The 20,602-nt window shown below is 53.5% G+C and overlaps 2 protein-coding genes across 5 annotated transcripts in view; one reads left to right on the forward strand and one right to left on the reverse strand.

Moving 5' to 3' along the window:
- PLEKHG6 (pleckstrin homology and RhoGEF domain containing G6) overlaps positions 1-4,383 on the forward strand; it is a 37,780-nt gene extending 33,397 nt beyond the window's left edge. For all 4 annotated transcript variants that reach the window (XM_017883357.1, XM_017883354.1, XM_017883358.1 and 1 more), the window contains 3 exons: positions 2,322-2,467; positions 3,142-3,834; positions 4,023-4,383. In XM_017883357.1, coding sequence (XP_017738846.1) covers positions 2,322-2,467; positions 3,142-3,834; positions 4,023-4,032 — 849 coding nt within the window. In that variant the 3' untranslated portion in view covers positions 4,033-4,383. The remainder of the gene's footprint in view (positions 1-2,321; positions 2,468-3,141; positions 3,835-4,022) is intronic.
- Positions 4,384-4,650: 267 nt separating this feature from the next.
- TNFRSF1A (TNF receptor superfamily member 1A) lies at positions 4,651-20,098 on the reverse strand. Its single transcript, XM_017883321.1, has 10 exons — positions 19,770-20,098; positions 11,781-11,934; positions 11,427-11,555; positions 11,057-11,206; positions 10,758-10,836; positions 6,735-6,808; positions 6,484-6,597; positions 6,153-6,181; positions 5,664-5,952; positions 4,651-5,503 (listed from the first exon to the last, which is right to left on the reverse strand). Exons 1-10 carry the CDS (start codon positions 19,806-19,808, stop codon positions 5,193-5,195), a joined length of 1,368 nt encoding a protein of 455 aa, XP_017738810.1. The 5' UTR covers positions 19,809-20,098; the 3' UTR covers positions 4,651-5,192.
- Between the last annotated feature and the right edge of the window lie 504 nt (positions 20,099-20,602).

A 20,602-nucleotide genomic window follows, 5' to 3' on the forward strand; every position in this document is an offset into this window, starting at 1 on the left:
CCAATTTCTTTTTCCTTTCCTGTCCTCCCCTCTGCCCCCTATGTGTCTCTCCTCTTACCCAAGCCGAGAAAATCCTCCCAGGGTTGCTGGAGAGGCTTTGGGCTCACCTGGAGGCACCTCAAAGTGGCCCAACCCCCAACCTTCCCATTCCCCCAACCCCCCGCCCGGTGCTCAGGGCTTCCTCCCAGCCTCCAGCCTCTTCCTGGGGTCGGGCAAGGGGCAAGTTTAGCAGAGATGCTGGCATTGGACGTCCCTTACAGAAACTCTGCTTCCTTCCAGTTCTTTTCTTTCACATAACATCCCTCCTCTGGCACCCCAAACGCAAACCTGAATTTGGGTCCTGTGGGGCAAAAGGGCACCCCAACAGGACAAGCAGGTCGGCCCAGCGCCCCCACCCTCCCTTCTCTCACTCCTTCCCTCAGTTCACATGGAGTTGCGAGATGGGGCCTGGGAAAGAAGGAGTCCTGCCCCAGGTCCTAGCCCTGGCAGGTTTCCTGCTCCCAGACACCCTCCTCTGCTCTGGCCAACAGACCACATCTTATGAGACTGCTGTCACCCTTGGGAATAAGTGACTGGAGAGCCAGAAAAAGCAGAATTGGAAATATAAGCCTGATGTCATTTTCCTATCCCTGTTCATCCATTTCATCTCTTGTCCTGACCCAGGTGCCCCCAGCGTTTCTGGAGAGGCTTTGGGAAAGTCCAGGTGCCCAGGAATCGCTGGCTCATATACTTCAAACTGGGGAGATACTGGAAATATTTAACAATTAGTATAGCATGGGCATCAGCCAATCAGAAGGGAGCGTGCACTAGAGGTCCTTTGCTGTGCCAGATGTTCTCCCCCTCGTTGCCAGATCATGGGGGTGGGGGAAGTGGATGAGACCCAGGCAGCAGCCATTTCCTTACCGGCATGGAAGACTTCAATATTTAACAATGATATGGCCATACCAGCAAGTGCTGACATTAGTGCTGCCCACTGCAGCCACCGGTACCTCCCTTTCACCAAGGCTTGCCTCTGCCTCCAACCTCAGCTCTACCACTTTCTCTTCCCTCTCCTTCCCTCTCTCTCTCCCCCTCCCCAAGCTAACAACTGACCTTTCCTAACTCTTTACCTTTCAAGGCTGTCCTTGAATGTGTTGCATTGACTGAACTAGGACTCAAAGAGCAAGGTCCTGTCCCAGCTCTGCTTCCCCATACCTGTGGGACCTTGGGCAAGTCACTTCACCTCTCTACGTCTAGGTTTCTTATCTGTAAAATGGGCTAGCATTCATGTTCTCCACACCACAGGGCAATGGTGTGTATCAAATGACCACATGTGCAAAGGTGCTTTGAAAATTTTTTCTCAGATGGTGCCATTTCATTCTGTTGATACCTGTATGAGATCGCTGAGGCGGGGAGGAAGACAGACAATATAATGCATCCTCTCCTCAGCCTTCTAGGAGTTTTCCTCCCTCTGAAAGACAGCAGAGACCTCAGCCCAGGACAAAGCCCACCTCTGCCCATGTTCTGCCCTCCTGCTCCTCCCAGCTTCAGAGCAGACGCCCAGGTGGTAGGAGAGGGATGCTCTTGAAGGAGCAACCAGTACCAATTCAGAACACTTATTCCACCATCACCACCAACCAGGGAGGGCTTCCTGAAGGAGGGGGCAGACCTGATAACGGGTCTGCCAATGGGACATGAGAAGTAGGAAGACCTGTACAAGTAGGAAAAGGGCCATTCTGTTCACCCCACTCACCCCCAACACTAGCTCCAGAGTTTGCTGCCACCAAATCCCGGCACCACCCCACTTTCTTACTGTAAGAAGTACCTCCTTGGGCAGTTACTTAACCTTAGAGTCTCCATGTCTCAGTAGTAAGGTAGGGGTAAAAATATCTGGTTCATGGGGTTTTTGTAAAGATTAAATAAGGTAATGTAGGCCAGGTGCGGTGGCTCACACCTGTAATCCCAGCGCTTTGGGAGGCCAAGTGGGGTGGATCACAAGGTCAGGAGTTTGAGACCAGCCTGGCCAAGATGGTGAAACCTTGCCTCTACCAAAAATACAAACTTAGCCAGGCATGGTGGCAGGCGCTACTCAGGAGGCTGAGACAGGAGAATCGCCTGAACCTGGGAGGTGGAGGTTGCAGTGAGCCAAGATTGTGCCACTGCACTTTAGTCTGGGTGACAGAGTAAGACTCCATCTCAAAAAATAATAAAATAAAATAAAATAAAATAAAATAAAATAAAATAAAATAAGGTAATATATGTAACACACTTAGCAGGGTGCCTGGCAAACAGCAAGTGCTCAATAAATGAGAGCTCTTAATAATGAAAGTGTCCTGTCCCAGATCACCCTACAGAAGCTGAAGGCAGAGGAGTACGTTCAACAGAAGAGGGAGCTCCTGGCCCTCTATCGGGACCAGGACAGGGAGTCCCCCAGCACCAGGCCCTCCACACCTTCCCTGGAGGGCTCTCAGAGCAGCGCAGAGGGGAGGTAAGGCTCACACGGACTACAAGGTCTCCCCGAGTAGGGGGCCACAGACAGGGAGGGGAAGAGGAGGAAGCCATAAGGCTGAGAAATGGCATCACTGTACACTTTTGGTGGAACTGGGGATAGAGGAACGCAGGCTATAGGGCAGGGTAGGGAAGGTCGGTATCAGCAGTGTTGGGTTGGGGGTCGGGGGTAGGGCACAGACAGTCTACAGAGTTAGCCAGCCTAGAGTCACACAGGAGCGTCCTGAGAGGAGCAGGCTCGAGAATGAAGGTAGGTGTGGATTTGCAGAATAGCAGAGCTGCCACATCCCCGGCGAGTGTGAGAGGTTCATCTAGGATAGCACCACTGCTTGGCAGCAGCTTAAGGAGAAAAGAAGAATCGATCATTGAGAATAATATCAAGTAAGTTCAGGAACCACTCAGCAAAAACCTGACCACCCACTCGATACAACATCCTGGACCAGGTGCTATGGATAAAACAGTTGAGAGGCAGCCTGTACTCTCTTAGGAGCTTAAAATCTGGCCAGCCAGATGAGAAAAACAATCATAGTGCGATGGAAAGACGATACCAAAATAAGTTTGGAGGCGGGGCCGTTTCTGGATGTAGTGATCAAGGGAAACTCCCTGGACTTGAACTTGACCCCTGTGCATCTGACTCTTTGCCATTAATTGTAGGACTCCTGAGTTCTCGACCATTATCCCCCACCTGGTGGTGACAGAAGACACAGATGAAGATGCTCCCTTTGTGCCAGATGATAACTCAGACTCTGGCTATGGCACTTTGATCCCAGGCACCCCCAAGGGCTCCCGCTCCCCGCTGAGCCGTCTACGCCAAAGAGCCCTTCGGCGGGACCCTCGCCTCACCTTCTCCACCCTGGACCTCCGGGACATCCCTCTGCGTCCCCAGCCTCCCAACCCCCAAGCTCCTCAACGCCGAAGCGCCCCTGAACTGCCAGAAGAAATCCTAAAAGGAGCCAGTCGTCCCCAGGGAGACCCACCGACCTGGTCTGAGGAAGAAGATGGGGCCTCCGTGGGAGGGAATGTGGTGGTGGAAACACTGCACAGGGCCCAGCTTCGGGGCCAGCTTCCCTCCTCCCCAGCCCATGCTGACTCTGCTGGGGAAAGCCCCTGGGAGTCCTCAGGGGAGGAGGAAGAAGAGGGGCCTCTGTTCCTGAGAGCTGGCCACACATCCCTGCACCCAATGCGGGCTGAGGACATGCTCAGAGAGATCCGGGAGGAGCTGGCCAGCCAAAGGATTGAGGGTGCCGTGGAGCCCCAGGACAGCAGGCCACGGAAGCTGACTCGGGCCCAGCTGCAGAGGATGCGGGGGCCCCACATCATTCATCTGGACACCCCTCTGTCCACATCGTAAGTGCTGGAGGGAAGCTGGCCTGGGAGGGGGCAGACAGGGATGTCTGTATGGGGCGGGGGATGCAGTATAGAAAGAGGGCAGTGCTGGAGTAGGGGTGGAGGCAAGAAGGGCTCTCCACCTCTCTTCACCCAACTCTCACCCATTGCCACTGACTGTCGCTGAACACCCCCTCCTGTCTTTTCAGAGAGGTGTGAGGAAGGCAGAGGACCTTTGGCATGCATCTCTCCCAGAGGAGATCTCTCTCCAGTAGCGCTGGTCACCCTCTGGCATCCGTGACTCTACCTCAAGGACCACATTTCCCAAAGGAAGCCTGGCCCAGGCACCCTACCTCCGGCTCTGAGGACTTTGGGGATCAAGAACTGTAAATTTATGTATCATAGGTACACCTAAGCCCCACAGAAAGTTGTGCATAAAAATGACTGCCCTGGCTGGGCATGCCTGCCTGTAATCCCAGCACTTTGGGAGGCTGGGGTGGGAGGATCCCTTGAGCCCAGGAGTTCCAATACAGCCTGGGCAATATAGGGAAACCCTGTCTTTATAAACAATATTTTAAAAAATTACCCAGGTGTGGTGGTGCACCTGTGTCCAGAGGCTGAGGTGGGAGGACCCCATGAGCCCAAGGGTAGGAGGCTGCAGTGAGCGCACTCCAGCTTGGGCAACAGATGAAGGTGGAGGGAACAAGAACCTGCTACTCCTCTGTCAGTTGGCGTGATGGTGGTGGGCTACCTGGCCCTAGTGCAGGGCTTTTCCCATCTCACCCCTCAGGATCTGGGCCTCTGCCCCCGCCTCCCATCCTGACAAACCACTCTCTCTAAGAGCAGAGCTTTAATTTCAGAAGTTTTAGTGTATTTACAAAAGTCCACAACTCCAGCTGAAGGCCCCATTGTTCCGTGCTCGCCCCTGCCTTGGGACAATTCAGCTTGCTTTGTGCTTGTCCAGGCAGAGGGCATAGGCCTGCCAAGTTTCTATTAGTGTAACATGATTGATTTTAAAAAACCAAAAACAAACAAACAAAAACTGCTTATGTACTGTGAAAAAGGCTCAGGGACGAACCAGGGGCCCCCGAGCAGCCTTGCTGGTGAGGACACCCAAAACGGGCATGAGGCATAGTGTCCCTCATCCTCGCAACCACCCACTCAGGCTCTTGAGCCTACGGTGCTCCTCTCTCTGCGCGCGCAGTGCTGTCAGCCGCGCGCATGCAGCTGAGAAAAGCTATGTACATCTAGAGGGTAGCACCAAGTAGGCGGCTGCTAGCCCCTGTTTGCCCCTCCAGGACCCCTCCTCTCCAGAAAAAAGGGGGGTTGGAAGGGGATCTTGCAGGACCGTCCTTAGAGCTGCCCGCAGGGGCGCAGCCTCATCTGAGAAGACTGGGCCCGGGCGGGAGGGCGGCGGGGCCGCACAGCGCCTCCTCGATGTCCTCCAGGCAGCCCAGCAGGTCCATGTCGCGGAGCACGCGGCCCAGCAGCTCCAGCGTGGCCTCGCGCCGCGGCGTGCGCCGCCTCCAGGTCGCCAGCATGCTGTATTGCGCCTCGCGCAGGCAGCGCCCGTTCTGCAGCTCCAGCCGATCGATCTCGTGGTCGCTCAGCCCTAGGCGGCGCACGAATTCCTTCCAGCGCAACGGGGGCACGTTCTCCACCACGGCGTACAGCGTTGCGGGGTCATCAGCTGCGGGGACACAGGCCGGTGAGCCTCCGGCGGCAACCCCAAGCCCTGCCCCGCATCCCGCGCCCTCCGCTTCTCCTGGTCCCCTCTGGGAGGCCGCCCGCGCTCACCTGGCCCTCCCCCAGCCTCCTCCCCCCAGTCTCCAGCGGCAGGAGAAACTCACTGTCTAGGCTCTGTGGCTTGTGGGCGCTGTCCTCCCAATTCTGAAGGGGAGTGGGGATGGGGGCAGAGGGGAGGGCTGTCGCAAGGATGGGGTCAGCCCCCAGGTAGGGTGGTGCCATCTCTCTGCGGGAAGCCGCGAAGCTGGGACAGTCACCGGGGGTATAGGTGGAGCTGGAGGTGAAGGTGGAACTGGGCATGGGACTGAAGCCCAGGGTGGGGGCGAAGCCTGGAGTGGGACTGAAGTTTGGGGTTGGGGCCAGGGGCTTAGTAGTAGTTCCTTCAAGCTCCCCCTGAAAGAGAGAAGGTGGCGCAACATTAGTGGGGGAGCAAAAACCAAGCCCGACCCTCTTTATTCTGGATAGGGATTGGGACTTAGAGGGAATGAGGTGAGCCTCCGGGAGGTGAAGGATGATTCCAGGGGATCTGAGTATTAGGCAATTATGAGGAATGGTCAGGGACATTTGGGAGTAGCTCTCTGATTTCATCTCACCTCTTTTTCAGGTGTTGATTTCCCACAAACTGAGAAAAAAGAAAGCAAGCATCATAAATTTCACTTCCTCTCTCAGCCCTGGCACCCTAGACTCAGCTGGCAGTGGGGACTTGTGGTGACATGCCTCAGGGCCTATGTGGCCCCAGGGACGAGAGAGCTACTGATGCAGCTCGACCTCTCCCCAGCCATCCAGGGCCACCTTCTACCCAGAGTCCCCAGTATTGTGAACTGCGAGGACATTCCTCACCTCCCTCCACATATGTCCATCGCACCCACCCACATCCTCCCTCACCCCCACCAGCTCCATCTCCCTCCCAAAGGCCCCACTCACCAATGGAGTAGAGCTTGGACTTCCACCGTTGGTAGCGATACATTAAAACAATGAAGAGGAGGGATAAAAGGCAAAGACCAAAGATGATGACCAGGGGAAACAGCACTGTGGTGCCTGGAGACAAAGCAGGTGTTGGTCAGAGGAGGGGGCAGAGGGGGGCCACAGGGATAGACGGATGGGTGGGATGGATGGGTGGAGGCAAGGAGAGGGAGAGGGCAGGTGAGCACGGGCACCAGGTCACTTCTCCTCACCTGAGTCCTCAGTGCCCTTAACATTCTCAGTCTGGGGTAGGCACAACTTCGTGCACTCCGGGGTTTTCTTACAGCTAAAGGAAGAGACGGCACTGGTGAATAGAGGCCCTACCATTGGAGGAACACAGAAAAACAACACAGATTGTTGGACATCCTTTCTTTACAAATATTTTTGCTGTCTCTTGATATAATTTGTTTTGGGAACTGATGCAGAAGAATGAAACACAGTTAATCATAGAATCATTTAATTTTAGAATTGGCAGGGATCTTGAAAAGGCTGTGTAGAAAATGTGAAAAGCAGTCAGGGTCAGGGTGTAAATTCCAGTCCATTCCTTGGCTAGCAATGTGAATCTAGGCAAGCCATTAACCCCCAAGCCTCAGTTTCCTCATCGCCACAGGGATCACCCACCTCTCAGGACTGAGGATAAGCAAAATGATTATGCCTCATTTAATAAGTGCTTGAGAAGGTAATTAGCTCGCTGTCATGGGATTGCTGTTTCATCACTGTTTTGCTGATAAGAATCCTTCGGCAAAGAGAGGTTAAAGGGCTTTTTCTTAAATGACACTGCTAGTTACAACACCTGACTTCGGGGAGGGGGAGTCAAACATGCATATGAAAAATTTAAGGCCGGGCGCGGTGGCTCAAGCCTGTAATCCCAGCACTTTGGGAGGCCGAGACGGGCGGATCACGAGGTCAGGAGATCAAGACCATCCTGGCTAACATGGTGAAACCCCGTCTCTACTAAAATACAAAAAACTAGCCGGGCGACCTGGCGGGCGCCTGTAGTCCCAGCTACTCGGGAGGCTGAGGCAGGAGAATGGCGTGAACCCGGGAGGCGGAGCTTGCAGTGAGCTGAGATCCGGCCACTGCACTCCAGCCTGGGCTACAGAGCGAGACTCCGTCTCAAAAAAAAAAAAAAAAAAAAAAAAAAAAATTTAAAAATACATGTTACTGGGGCAGCCAGAGAGCACACTGTAGAACTAGCAGATCTTCCACATTGGGAGTTGTCACTGGACAGTGTGGAGTGATGAGAACTCTATGGGGTGGTGCTGCAAGGAACTTGAGAGAGTGAGTTCCCAGTAGGAAGCTGAAAGCAGGGAGAGGCACTTTAGCCCACCTCTCAAGCTCATGGTGAGAACCACATAGAATAGTATAAAAGTGCTTTCAGGAAGAAACGAAGCCAGGTGTGGTGGCTCATGGCTATAATCCCAGCACTTTGGGAGGCCAAGGCGGGTCAAGATCAGGAGATTGAGACCATCAGGAGATCGAGACCATCAGGGCTAACACGGTGAAACCCCGTCTCTACTAAAAATACAAAAAAAAGTAGCCGGGCGTGGTGGCGGGCGCCTGTAGTCCNCAGCCAGAGAGCACACTGTAGAACTAGCAGATCTTCCACATTGGGAGTTGTCACTGGACAGTGTGGAGTGATGAGAACTCTATGGGGTGGTGCTGCAAGGAACTTGAGAGAGTGAGTTCCCAGTAGGAAGCTGAAAGCAGGGAGAGGCACTTTAGCCCACCTCTCAAGCTCATGGTGAGAACCACATAGAATAGTATAAAAGTGCTTTCAGGAAGAAACGAAGCCAGGTGTGGTGGCTCATGGCTATAATCCCAGCACTTTGGGAGGCCAAGGCGGGTCAAGATCAGGAGATTGAGACCATCAGGAGATCGAGACCATCAGGGCTAACACGGTGAAACCCCGTCTCTACTAAAAATACAAAAAAAAGTAGCCGGGCGTGGTGGCGGGCGCCTGTAGTCCCAGCTTCTCGGGAGGCTGAGGCAGGAGAATGGTGTGAACCCAGGAGGTGGAGCTTGCAGTGAGCTGAGATCGCGCCATTGCACTCCAGCCTGGGCATTAGAGTGAGACTCCATCTCAAAAAAAAAAAAAGAGTGCTTTCAGGAAGAGACGAAGCCAGGTGTGGTAGCTCACGTCTATAATCCCAGCACTTTGGGAGGCTGAAGTAGGTAGATAACCAGGAGTTTGAGACCAGCCTGACCAAACTGGTGAAACTCCATCTCTACTAAAAATACAAAAATTAGCCAGGCATGGTGGCATGTGCCTGTAATCCCAGCTACTCGGGAGGCTGAGGCAGGAGAATCGCTTAAACCTGAGAGGCAGAGGTTGCAGTAAGCCAAGGTTGCGCCACTGCACTCCAGCCTGGGCAACAGAGCAGGACTCTGTCTCAAAAAAAAAAAAAAAAAAAAAAAAGATGAAGATGAATGGAAAATAAATAGCTTTGTGTCAGATGTGTTGTAGGTTTTATTTGTTTGCTTGTTTTTGGTTCTCATAAATTCACCAAATGAATGTCATTATGCTTACTTTAAATATAAGAATGGTAAGGCCCAGGCCAGGCTTGGTGGCTCATGCCTGTAATCCTCGCACTTTGGGAGGCCGAGGCGGAGGATTGCTTGAGCCCAGGAGTCCGAGGCTAGCCTGGGCAACATCGTAGGACCCTGTCTCTACAAAAAGTAAAAAATTAGCTGGCTGTAGTGGTAAAAAATTAGCGCCTGCCACCACGCCCGGCTACTTTTTTTTGTATTTTTAGTAGAGACGGGGTTTCACCGTGTTAGCCGGGATGGTCTCGATCTCCTGATGGTCTCAATCTCCTGATCTTGACCCGCCTTGGCCTCCCAAAGTGCTGGGATTATAGCCATGAGCCACCACACCTGGCTTCGTTTCTTCCTGAAAGCACTTTTATACTATTCTATGTGGTTCTCACCATGAGCTTGAGAGGTGGGCTAAAGTGCCTCTCCCTGCTTTCAGCTTCCTGCTGGGAACTCACTCTCTCAAGTTCCTTGCAGCACCACCCCATAGAGTTCTCATCACTCCACTGTCCAGTGACAACTCCCAATGTGGAAGATCTGCTAGTTCTACAGTGTGCTCTCTGGCTGCCCCAGTAACATGTATTTTTAAATTTTTCATATGCATGAAAAATTAGCTGGTGTATGCAGGAAAGGTGCCTGTAGTCCCAGCTACTCAGGAGGCTAAGGCAAGAGGATGGCTTGAGCCCTGGAGGTGGAGGCTGAGCCATGGTTGTGCCACTGCACTCCAGCCTGGGTGACAGAATGAAACCCTGTCTCAAAAATAAATGAATAAATAAAAGTCAGGCTCGGAGATGTTAAGAAACTTGCCCAAGGTCACATAGCCAATAAGTGGCTATGCTGGGGTTCAAACTCTGAGAGCCCTCAGAGTTTATTCTTTGCAAGTGAGTAACAAGAACAGCCACTGTGGAGCCAGGAGTGAGGAGGCCTGGACAAAGAGACTAAGGGGGAAATACCATATTTCATCAAACCTAAGATGCCATCAAGAATAAAAGGCACTTTTCTTTACATGACTACCCAGACGTACACAAAGCTGCCAATTAAACCATGATGAATCATCAATTATAGGAAGTTTGATTTCAGAGCTGTCAGAGTGTATGTCCCAGAATCAATGAACTATCGTAGATCCTATGGCCCAAGAATCTACATATCTGAGTTGAAAGGGCTACAAGTTCTTGGGCATGATCTTCTATCCTCAAAGACTCCTTAAGATTTGAAGAGCAGGCCGGGCGCGGCGGCTCACGCCTGTAATCCCAGCACTTTGGGAGGCCGAGACGGGCGGATCACGAGGTCAGGAGATCGAGACCATCCTGGCTAACACGGTGAAACCCCGTCTCTACTAAAAAATACAAAAAAACTAGCCGGGCGAGGTGGCGGGCGCCTGTAGTCCCAACTACTCGAGAGGCTGAGGCAGGAGAATGGCGTAAACCCGGGAGGCGGAGCTTGCTGTGAGCTGAGATCCGGCCCCTGCACTCCAGCCTGGGCGACAGAGCAAGACTCCGTCTCAAAAAAAAAAAAAAAGATTTGAAGAGCAAGGGAAAGGACTGCCTGGTGTCTTAACGAAGTGTCTCCCACTCAGTCAGTAGGAGCCTGAGCACTCTGGGGCATCCTGGCATACGTTGTCCCACTAGTGGCTCCCACCAAAGTCACCCATCCCAATCCATGCCACCATCCAGTGCCCAGCAGCTCTGAGAGATACTCACTTACTACAGGAGACACACTCGTTTTCTTTTAGAAAGAACCCTGCATGGCAGGTGCACACAGTATTCTGTTTCTCCTGGCCTGTAGGGAGAAGTGCAGCACAGCTAAAGAAGGAGCACCCTGCACCCTCACCCCACAGGACGGAGGAATTGACAAGGGACAGGGTGGGGGCGGCCAGAGAGGAGTTGGTCGTCAGACCCACAGACTATGGGAGGGGGAAGGAAAGGAAATGCCGCTACATGGGGAAGGGGCCAGTCCCTGGGGTGGGGAGAGGGCTTGGCGTCAGGAAAGCTGCACTCACAGGAAAGGTGTACGGTCCCATTGAGGCAGAGGCTGCAATTGAAGCACTGGAAAAGGTTTTCACTCCAATAATACCGGTACTGGTTCTTCCTGCAGCCACACACAGTGTCCCGGTCCACTGTGCAAGAAGAGATCTCCACCTGGCCCATTTCTGGTGAGGGGAGAAGATGGGGTATGAGTCCTGCATCCTCCTGTCCCTGCATCCCCTTCCTGATATTCCCCTAAGTGTGTGTCTGTCTCTGTAACACACACTCATATCCATGCAGTGTCCCACCAACACACACACATTCCTGCCCACACCAACCAGCCTGCACACAGGCACGCACACACCGGTCAAGACCTGCCTGACTCTCCGGCCTGTGCCCACTCACCCTTTCGGCATTTAGAGCAGCTAAGGCAGTGTCTGAGGTGGTTCTCTGAAGCGGTGAAGGAGCCGCTCTCACACTCCCTGCAGTCCGTATCCTGCCCCGGGCCTGGACAGTCATTGTACAAGTAGGTTCCTGTGAATGGAGCAGCAGAGTTAGGCTGCAGGTGAGAGTTCAAGGAAGGAGCCCCATGCTAGGGACAACAGCCAGAGCCAATTCCCTGAAGTCTCTAGGAGAGGAGGGAGGGAGAAAATCCCAGTCCAGGAGAGGCAGCAAAGTTAGGGAAGAACATCTGGAAGAAGCAGAGGAAGCAGCAGCACCCCAGACCTGAGGGCATTCACCGTTTCCACTTGCCCCTACCTTTGTGGCACTTGGTACAGCAAATGGAATTATTTTGAGGGTGGATATATTTTCCTTGGGGACACACACTATCTCTCTTCTCCCTGTCCCTGAGGTGAGGGACCAGTCCAATAACCCCTGAGGGGTATATTCCCACCAACAGCTCCAGGAGCACCTGGGGAAGAATCAGATAGAGGAGACACCATCAGGAGAGGGAGGGATGGGAAGCGTAGGGGCAGCAGATCTAAAACTTCCCCAGCTCTGGCCGGGCGCAGTGGCTCAAGCCTGTAATCCCAGCACTTTGGGAGGCCAAGGCGGGCGGATCACGAGGTCAGGAGATTGAGACCATCCTGGCTAACACGGTGAAACCCCGTCTCTACTAAAAAATACAAAAAACTAGCTGGGCAAGGTGGCGGGCTCCTGTAGTCCCAGCTACTCGGGAGGCTGAGGCAGGAGAATGGCGTGAGCCCGGGAGGCGGAGCTTGCAGTGAGCTGAGATCCAGCCACTGCACTCCAGCCCGGGCGACAGAGCAAGACTCTGTCTCAAAAAATAAATAAATAAATAAAATAAATAAAAATAAAAATAAAAAAATAAAACTTCCCCAGCTCAAGTCCTTCCTTGTGAAACATTCTGCCCAGGCCAACCCACTCACCAAGGTTAGAGTTCTTCCTTGAATCTTAGACAGTTGGGATCATACAATCTGATGCTTAATTGTTCTCTAGTTGTCCTGTGTGTTCATTTTTGTTCCCTCAACTCAAAGCTAGTAGGCCCCAGACCTAAGCTGTATTTTTTTTTTTTTTTGAGACAGGATCTTGCTCTGTTGTCCAGGTTGGAGTGCAGTGACACAATCACTGCAGCCTCCACCACCCACACTCAAGCAGTCCTCCCACCTTAGCCTCCTGAATAGCTGGGTCTACAGGCGTGCACCACCATGCCCAGCTAATTTTTTTTTATTTTTAGTAGAGGCAGGGTCTTGTTATGTTGCTCAGGCTGGTCTCAAAATCCTGAGCTCAAGTGATCCTCCCACCTTGACTTCCCAAAGTGCTAGGATTACAGGCGTGAGTCCAGCCCCGTATTTTATCCTTACTGTGAAATTCCCCACAGCAGCTAACAGTGCTGGACACAGGGCAGATGTTGAAAGGATGTGTTTTTGACTGGGAATTGGCAGGTTACTTCAGTGATGGCCCTTTCTTCCAACAAGCAGCCCTAAAGATTGGGGTAGTGTTTCTCCATCTGGGTGCTGGGTTCACCGTGTGATTGCTTTGTGAACATTCACAGAGGTAAACAATGAGGATCTGTGCACATCCCGGGAGTATTTCTAAAAAAGTCAGCTGGTGGTGGGGTCAAGTGATGTTCCTGTGAGCACCACTCCTGGGGAGCGGGCAGAAGCAGAAGGAAGTTTCTTTACATGCTTGTATCAAACCTTACTCTGCCTCCTGCCCTCACATTCCCTGGCCCATCCCCTCCACCTCAAAATTTACACAAACACCCAGGGTTGGCAATGACAAATGGGGAGGAGAGTAAAAGGGAAGGGTTGGGGATCCCACATGGGTAGACGGGGGACAAAGTTGAGATGGGGGGAGGAGTGGGCAAAGGTGTGCAGGACACTCAAATAGAGCTGGCCAAGGCTAGTGACTCAGCTTGGATGACTGTCAGGTGGGAGTTGAGGGCATGCTGGGGAGTCCTGGGGCCCCCTGCATGCCATGGTATTCTGGAAGGTATGCTTTGCAGTCTTAGGCCAACCCCACAGCAGCTAAACGGCTTGTCCTGTTCTGGCATCAGTGCCAGGAAAGCAAAGCCAGGAGTGAATATTTAGCTCCAACTTGAACTTTGATCTCTGCCAGCTTCATTTCTGGTTTTCCCTGGGCTTCGTTTTTTTTTTTTTTTTTTCTCTACTATAAGAGACACTTTGTGTAAAGGTAAGAGGGTGTCCTCAATGTCTGTTAAACACTGAGGAGCAACTGACTCACCAGATCACAGAAACTCTAGGGCAGGGAAGGAGGGCCAGGCAGCCCACAGCCACCCAGCCTCACCAACTCCACATTTCGGAGCAGGAGGCCAGTCACACCCTGAGTCAGCCACTGGGAGATGCTGCAGCTGTAGCTGCGCAGGCCCGGAAGTTCAAGCCTCAGCCGCAAACATGGGAAGTCACACACAGAAACACAACAGCAGCCCCCGCAGGCGGAGGTGTGCACCCCTGCTCAGAGGACAACCTTCCCCAGCCCACACCAGCCAACACCGTGCCACCTCCCCTGAGAACAGGACTGGGGCTTCCAGGGCAACAGGAAGGGTTTGGGGTGGTGATGGGAAGAACTTCCCAATCCTGAAAGTGTGGTTCCTTTCCCTGAAGAAGCGATGGGAGCACCTAAGGTCACTGGCACTTTGAATCCCATCCAGGGGGCTTAAGGCAGAGTCAACAGGCAGAGACAGAGTCATGACGAAGAACTGGGGGATGCCAGCCTCAGAGAGCCTTAAAGGGAGCTTTTCAGGGACCTCTGGCCAGTGGGGATGAGCCTCCCTGGGGGGAGGGAGGGAGAGAGGCTTTCTCAGGCCACATGTTCCCTTCTCTTTCCAGCACTCTGGGGGTTAAGTCAGATCCGGGAAAGGGAAATATTTTCCCAGCAACTCCGCCCCAGTGACTCAGGCCAGAGGGAGGGAGATCTAGGGAGGGGAGAGGGAACTAGCAGCTTCCCCAGCTCCTCAAGGGTCATGAGTCAGCAGAAAGGCAGAAGGCACCAGCCTGCAAGAGGGACTCCATCTAATCCCTTCTTCCTATGGCCCAGTCCCTCCTTCCCATCCCCACTCAACCCCCTTTCAACCCCTCCCCTTTCCAAAAGCCAGGCCACAGACCCTTGTCCCACTTGGCCCTCATGTTCCGGGAAATGCCTCCCTCTCCCCATTCCATCCCAAAGGGAAGTCTCCCTCGACCCTGGCTTCCGCCCATCAGGTCTGTGCCCTCCCCTCCCTGAGGGCCACTTGGCTCCTCCTAGCCCCTCAGCATCCTTTAGCTGAGGCCCCGCCCCAGCTCCTCCTCCCAGTTCAACAAGTCTCCAACAGCTAAACCCGTTCCGTGAGCTCTCACTCCAGCCCCCAACACTCCCCAGTCCCAGCAGGAAGCAAGCCAAAGCTGCCCTCCCACCCTAGGTTCACCGCATTCCCACAGCCTGGCTGGTTCTGGCCAGCTGTGCTGGGTTTGGGGACCTCTCTGGGGTCCCCAGACAATCCTTAGGAAATAAGGCCAGTTCTGAGTCTCCACAGCCCCTCCCCAAGCCCACTGACAGCACAGGAAAGGCTCCAGAGCCCTGAACACCCACTTCCAGGAACGAGGGAGCAGGCAAGAAGGGATGCCAGATGGAAGAACCAGCCCTGCTTCCCAGGCTTCCCCTGGCCCCCAGAATGCTCCGGGTCAGCCCTCTCTGACCCCTAGGAGCCAGGGCCCTCAGACTCCCCACCACTGGGCACCACTGCTGGCATCAGCTGGCCCCAGTGAGCCCAGTCCTCAGCAGTTGCATGAGTGAAGCAGAACAGCAGAAACAGGAGGCGAGCTCTTTAGGCCCAGACTCCAGCCTGGAGCAGAAGGCAGGAAGCTGGGGTGCCTGTGGAGAAACAGTTGAGGGGGTGGCCCAACACCCCTCCAACTCCCCCACAATTTCCGCCAGAGAAGGCTTTAAAGTGTGACTTCCTGTGCTGGGGCTGCAGAGTGGGGAGGCGAAGCTGAGATCGGCCTTGTGGTCTGACCCTGATCCAGCCACCTTGCAGGGACCCAATCAGTCTTCCTTTCCCCGTCATTCATGTGTCTGTTCATTTAATGTCAAGATGTTGTGGGAGGTCATGGCAGCTTCTCCTCCAAGGGCCCAGCTGAGATCCCATCTCCCTCCCATGAAGCCTCCATTGATGATGTCTGTTTCCTCCACCCCAGCTCCTGAGACCCACAGCCCCTGTGGGCTCAGCTCACGTGAACTGACCCTATCTACTTTTGGCTCTTATCATAATATGGTTATGTTGGTTGACAGATAGGATCTCCCCAAAGTGACCACGAACCTTGTAAGATGACAGATCAAATAATGTGTTGGTCAGAAAGTGTCTTATCCTCCTCTGGTGTCCTCTCAGCAACCAGAACCAGGCCTCCAGACTGGGAGCAGATACATACAGATCAACTGATTGATCTAATGACACATCTGTCTTCCACTCTGGTGGAAGCCAGTGATTCCCAAAGAGGGAGATGAGGAGACAGCACCCCTGGTAGGAATAGATTTATCTCCAGGGGAGAGTTTTCAGACCATCCCCCCACCTCCCCACACACAAGCACACACACCCTTACTGAAGAGTCTGGTGTGCTCCTCTCCTGAGAACCACTGATGAGTGAACACAGTGAGTCCGAATGATACAAAGGCAGAAAGAAGTTGGAGCACCTCTCCTCTAGCTTGGTAGGTGCACCCTCCCACACGACCATTCCCCTGGCCCTTAACATGCCCCAAACGGAATTCATCCATCTCCTCACCTAGACAAATGTCACACCATCAACTTCCCAGATGAACGTTGAGACCCTGCCACGCTCCCTCCCCAGGGCCCTGTCCCTATCCCTGCTGCCATCCCATGTGTCAGTTCGTCTTGCAAGGCCTCCCTCTGTGATCTCTCAGCCCTCTCTGCATCCCTGGGTTGCCTCACACCTGGGTTATTGCAGTTGTCTTCTAGCCTCTCTTCTGCTCCCACCCATCCTACACACTTTTTTATCTTCATTCCGGCTTTACCTGGCACGCATAAGTGTGTGAACCTTCCTCTCCGTCTCCGGAGCCTGGTTCCAAACATTCCCGTGGTCATGGGAATGATCTGAATGGGCACCTCCAGGGATGCTTCACTTCTCTTTTGTTTTAACAGGGTCTCACTCTGTCGCCCAGGGTGAAGTGCAGTGGCTCACTGCAACCTTCACCACCAGGATGGAATGTAGTGGTGTAGTCAGGGCTCACTACAACCTCCACCTCCTGGGCCCGAGCGATTCTCCTGAGCTCAGTCTCCCAAATGCTGGGATGACAAGGACACTCCACCATGCCCCGCTAATCTTCGTATCTTTTGTACAGACAGGGTTTTACTGTGTTGCCCAGGCTAGTCTCGAACTCCTGGACTCAGGCAATCCACACGCCTCGGCCTCCTGAAGTGCTGGAATTACAGGCATGAGCCACGGCACCCATCTGAGATGCCTCACCTCACTTCTAATCACAGTCCAGGCACAGAGTGTGCCCTAGGAGAATAAACGAATGAATGAATTCCTCCACCTGAGACCATATTCAACACTCTTCCTCCATCCTCTACCCGACTCCCTCTAATTCTCCCATTCATATTTCTTAGTGTTTCTCAACATGGTCTTTCCACTCCCACTAAGGTGTCTGATTTCCTGCCACCCTGCCCATCAACACAAAATCCCATCTCTCCATTCCTCTCCCCTTCCTCACATCAGTGTCCGATTCTGCCTGCCTCCTTTATAGCTACCCTGACAGGCAGTGACTTCAGATGTCGGCTCCACATCCACTTTTCTATGAGGCTTTCCCTCCCCCATCCCATCTGACCCATCTCTTGTTCCTTAATTCATTCAGCAAATAGTTAAGGAGTACAGTTTATGTGACAGGTCCTGTATGGGTGCTAGGGATGCTGAGGTGGATAATACACAGCTCGTGCTCTCAAGAACTCTCACTGGAGTCAAAGACAGTCAGTTGTTGGCACTGACATCTATACAGGGAATGCTGCAGTTGCACGGCGAAGGACACTGAAGCAGCGTGGGGAAGCTCCTGGATTTTCTGGAGCTGAGCACAGGAGCTGAGACCTGCTAAGCAAGGCAAGGCAGTGGACTAAGGCTCATCTCCTTCCCCAGTTCTTTCTCCTCCCATTGGTGCTCCAGGACACCACATCACCATGCATTTGTGGATATTTTCCTCCGGATTGCTCTGAAATCATTTTTCACTGTAAGCCATCTTGGTTCCTAGGCTGTAAGCTCTTTGAGAGCAGCAAAATTCTGTTTGCTTTGCCACCATCTCTCCTGTATCATTCTTCCCTACTCCCCTACCTCACCTCACCGCCCCCCACCCCTACCTCCACCCCACCAACACACAGTGAGCTTTGCATTGCCCATTGAATGGTGAGAAATTCAGAAGGATGTTGCACTCCCTTTGTTTCCCTTTCCCCCGGCTCCAGGCCAGGCTTCTGTCTCTTAGGAGATGTAATCCCACCTGGGCTAAAGCACCCCAGGACCCAGGCACTTCCCTTTACCTGTTCAGGCTACATTTACCCTCTGTTTTCCAAATACAGGTAGCCACCCAGTAATTACTACTAATCACAGCAATATAAAAACTTTATTGAGTGCTTTCTATTTGCTACAACCTGTTCCCCTGATGGACTGTCAAAGCTATGGGCAGGGATTTTGTTCTCTGCTGTAATCCCAGCACCTATCACAGTGTCTAGCCCGGAGTGCACACTTAATAAATCAAAGCAACACTTAACATGTATCAGTCTATTCAATCTTCAAAACAACAGTATGAAGTCATGACTATGACCCCCGTTGTGGAGATAAACAAAGCCATGAAAGGTTAGGTTATAGAAGCTGCTCTTGTTCGTGCAGCAGGTGCGTGAGGGAGCCAGGGCCACCCCCAAACAGAAAACAGAAGCAGGATGCCAGGGCAGCTGGCTGGTGGGGAGACCGTGGGGGGAAGGACAGTGGGAGGAAGGGAAGAGGGGGTGGGACTAAGGAGGAGGGAGAAGGAGAAGAGTGAGACCCTGACAAGGGACGTGCTGCTTGGGGACCTGAGGGTGGCAATGTGGGACCAGAGCGGAGCAGAAAGGAGGGAAGGAGGACTAGCGAGAAAAGATTTCAAAAAAAGAGGCTCTGAGAAGTCTGAGGAGAGTCTGGGGAGATTGTTGGAAAGAAAGGAATGGTGGGAGAGGAAAAGTATAAGGCACTAAAGAGAGGGGAGGTAGGCGCAGCCTTCAGAGGCCGGGCAGGGCAGGGCCACAACAGGACAGGGAAAATCTGCCCAACTAGATGGGCCCGGAGCATCTGAATGGGATGATTCCCGGGCCAAGACATGGAGGACGATCGAGGATACATTGAAACAAGGCTGAAGGCCAGAGAAAGGGACATTTTCCAGTGACGAAAACAACTTTCTACCAACTTCCCCAAACTGAACTGTAGAATAAGAAACCAAGGGATTGTTGTTTAGCTCTGTGGGAAGCGGCGGGGAGGGGAAGCTGGAGGACAGGCCCAGTGACACTGACCAGGTGGGGGTAGGGCTAGCTCCCTGGGAAGGCTCAGTCCCAGAGGCCACCTGCCTAGCAGCAGGCAGAAGGGTAAAGAATGTCCCCAGGTGAGAGACCGGGGCTTGGCCAGGGTACTGGGGACGCTGTCCACTGGGTTGCCCTGCCCCATCCAGTGTCCCAGCCCATTCTCAAATACCTCCCACCAGGGCATCCCAAACCCACCACACCACCCCATCCCCACTCCTCAACTCACTCCCCGACTTCACCAGCCGCCAAACTCCCGCCCTACAGGGTGTGCTTTGCCAGGTTCCACAGGCAGCCTTGCCTCCCCACGGCCCAACACACTCCAGGCCAGCCAGCTGACTGGAGGGACAGAATTCAGAACCGTCTGGACTCAGAGCGCTAACCTTCCTACTCCCACTCCTTTCCTTTCCCCGCCAAATCTGCCCCACCCTGGGCCTATCACCTGCCCACATTCCCTTGGCCCTCGCAAACTTCCACGGCTGTCAGGGCTCAGGGCTTCCTTCTACTCTCTCCCTTTCAAACTTCTCCCATTCCCCTGCCTCAGCGCAGCCCCTACTCCAAGCGGTGGATGCGTGGGGAACCCCACACTGGCAGTGGCTGAGGTTAGGACCTGCAGGCCTGAGGCTGGCGCCAGGACCAGGCCTGGGAAGGAGAGGCTCGGCCCCCTCCCGGAGAGGGCCCACGCCGGCCGGGCGGTGCCTCGCCCACCAGCCCACTCTTCCCTTTGTCCCTGGTCTCACCAGTGGCAGCAGTAGGTCAGGCACGGTGGAGAGGCCCATGCCAGACAGCTATGGCCTCTCACTCCCCCATCTGGGCTCAGGACAGTGTGGCAGCGGCAGCGCTGGCGGCTTCCCGGGACTCGGTCTGTCCAGGACGTCCCAAGTGCCTTGGGGTGACAGTTGAGGGTTGAGACTCGGGCATAGAGACCACGGCCTGATCTTGAACCCCAAAGGCCAGAACTGGAGCCTGAGTCCAGAGAATTCTGAGAAAATTAAAGCAGAGAGGAGGAGAGAGGAGCTGGGAGGGGAAGAGTGAGGCGGTGTTGCAACAGCGGGACAGGAAGAGCTGGAGGAGGAGGCCCGAGGAGGCGGGAGGAGGAGGCCCCAGGTTTTTAACTCTTTGTAGTCCAGTCACCAGCACAGGAGTCCCAGATCTGGCTGCCTTGCGCCCCCAACCCACCAATCCGACCACTCCCAACTAAACACCAAGGGGCAATAAGCCCCTTCCCCGCATCACTAGCCTTTCCCAAATGGAACACAGCAGTGAAAAGACCTGGAGTTTGGGCGTCAAATTCTCTGGGTTCCAGTTCAGAATGCTTAGCTTCTTAGCTGGGTGGTCTCGGACATACAACTGAATCTCTCTGGGTCTGTTTTCCAATTCGCAGAGTGGAGATAACCTGTCTCCTGGGGTTCCTGCAAGGATTTGTTCAGACAGGAGAGATAGAGGTAAGTGTCTGACATATGATAGGTACTCCATGTCCCTTAGTAATCCTCCCCTTTACTCCAGAGTTCTTCTCCAGCCTCCTAGTCTCCCTCTTTCTTGGGAATTTACCGATCCAATCCAAACCTCAAAG

This window comes from Rhinopithecus bieti, unplaced genomic scaffold (assembly GCF_001698545.2).
Source record: "Rhinopithecus bieti isolate Rb0 unplaced genomic scaffold, ASM169854v2 scaffold_13342, whole genome shotgun sequence".
NCBI lineage: Eukaryota > Metazoa > Chordata > Mammalia > Primates > Cercopithecidae > Rhinopithecus > Rhinopithecus bieti.

Bases quoted from the DNA above. Each gene is read 5' to 3' on its own strand.
- TNFRSF1A (XM_017883321.1), bottom strand. From the start codon at position 19,808: ATGGGCCTCTCCACCGTGCCTGACCTACTGCTGCCACTG. The intron at 11,935-19,769 runs GTGAGACCAGGG...ATTCTTCCCCAG, and splicing joins CTGACCTACTGCTGCCACTG to GTGCTCCTGGAGCTGTTGGT. The intron at 11,556-11,780 runs GTAGGGGCAAGT...CTCCATTCACAG, and splicing joins CTGTACCAAGTGCCACAAAG to GAACCTACTTGTACAATGAC.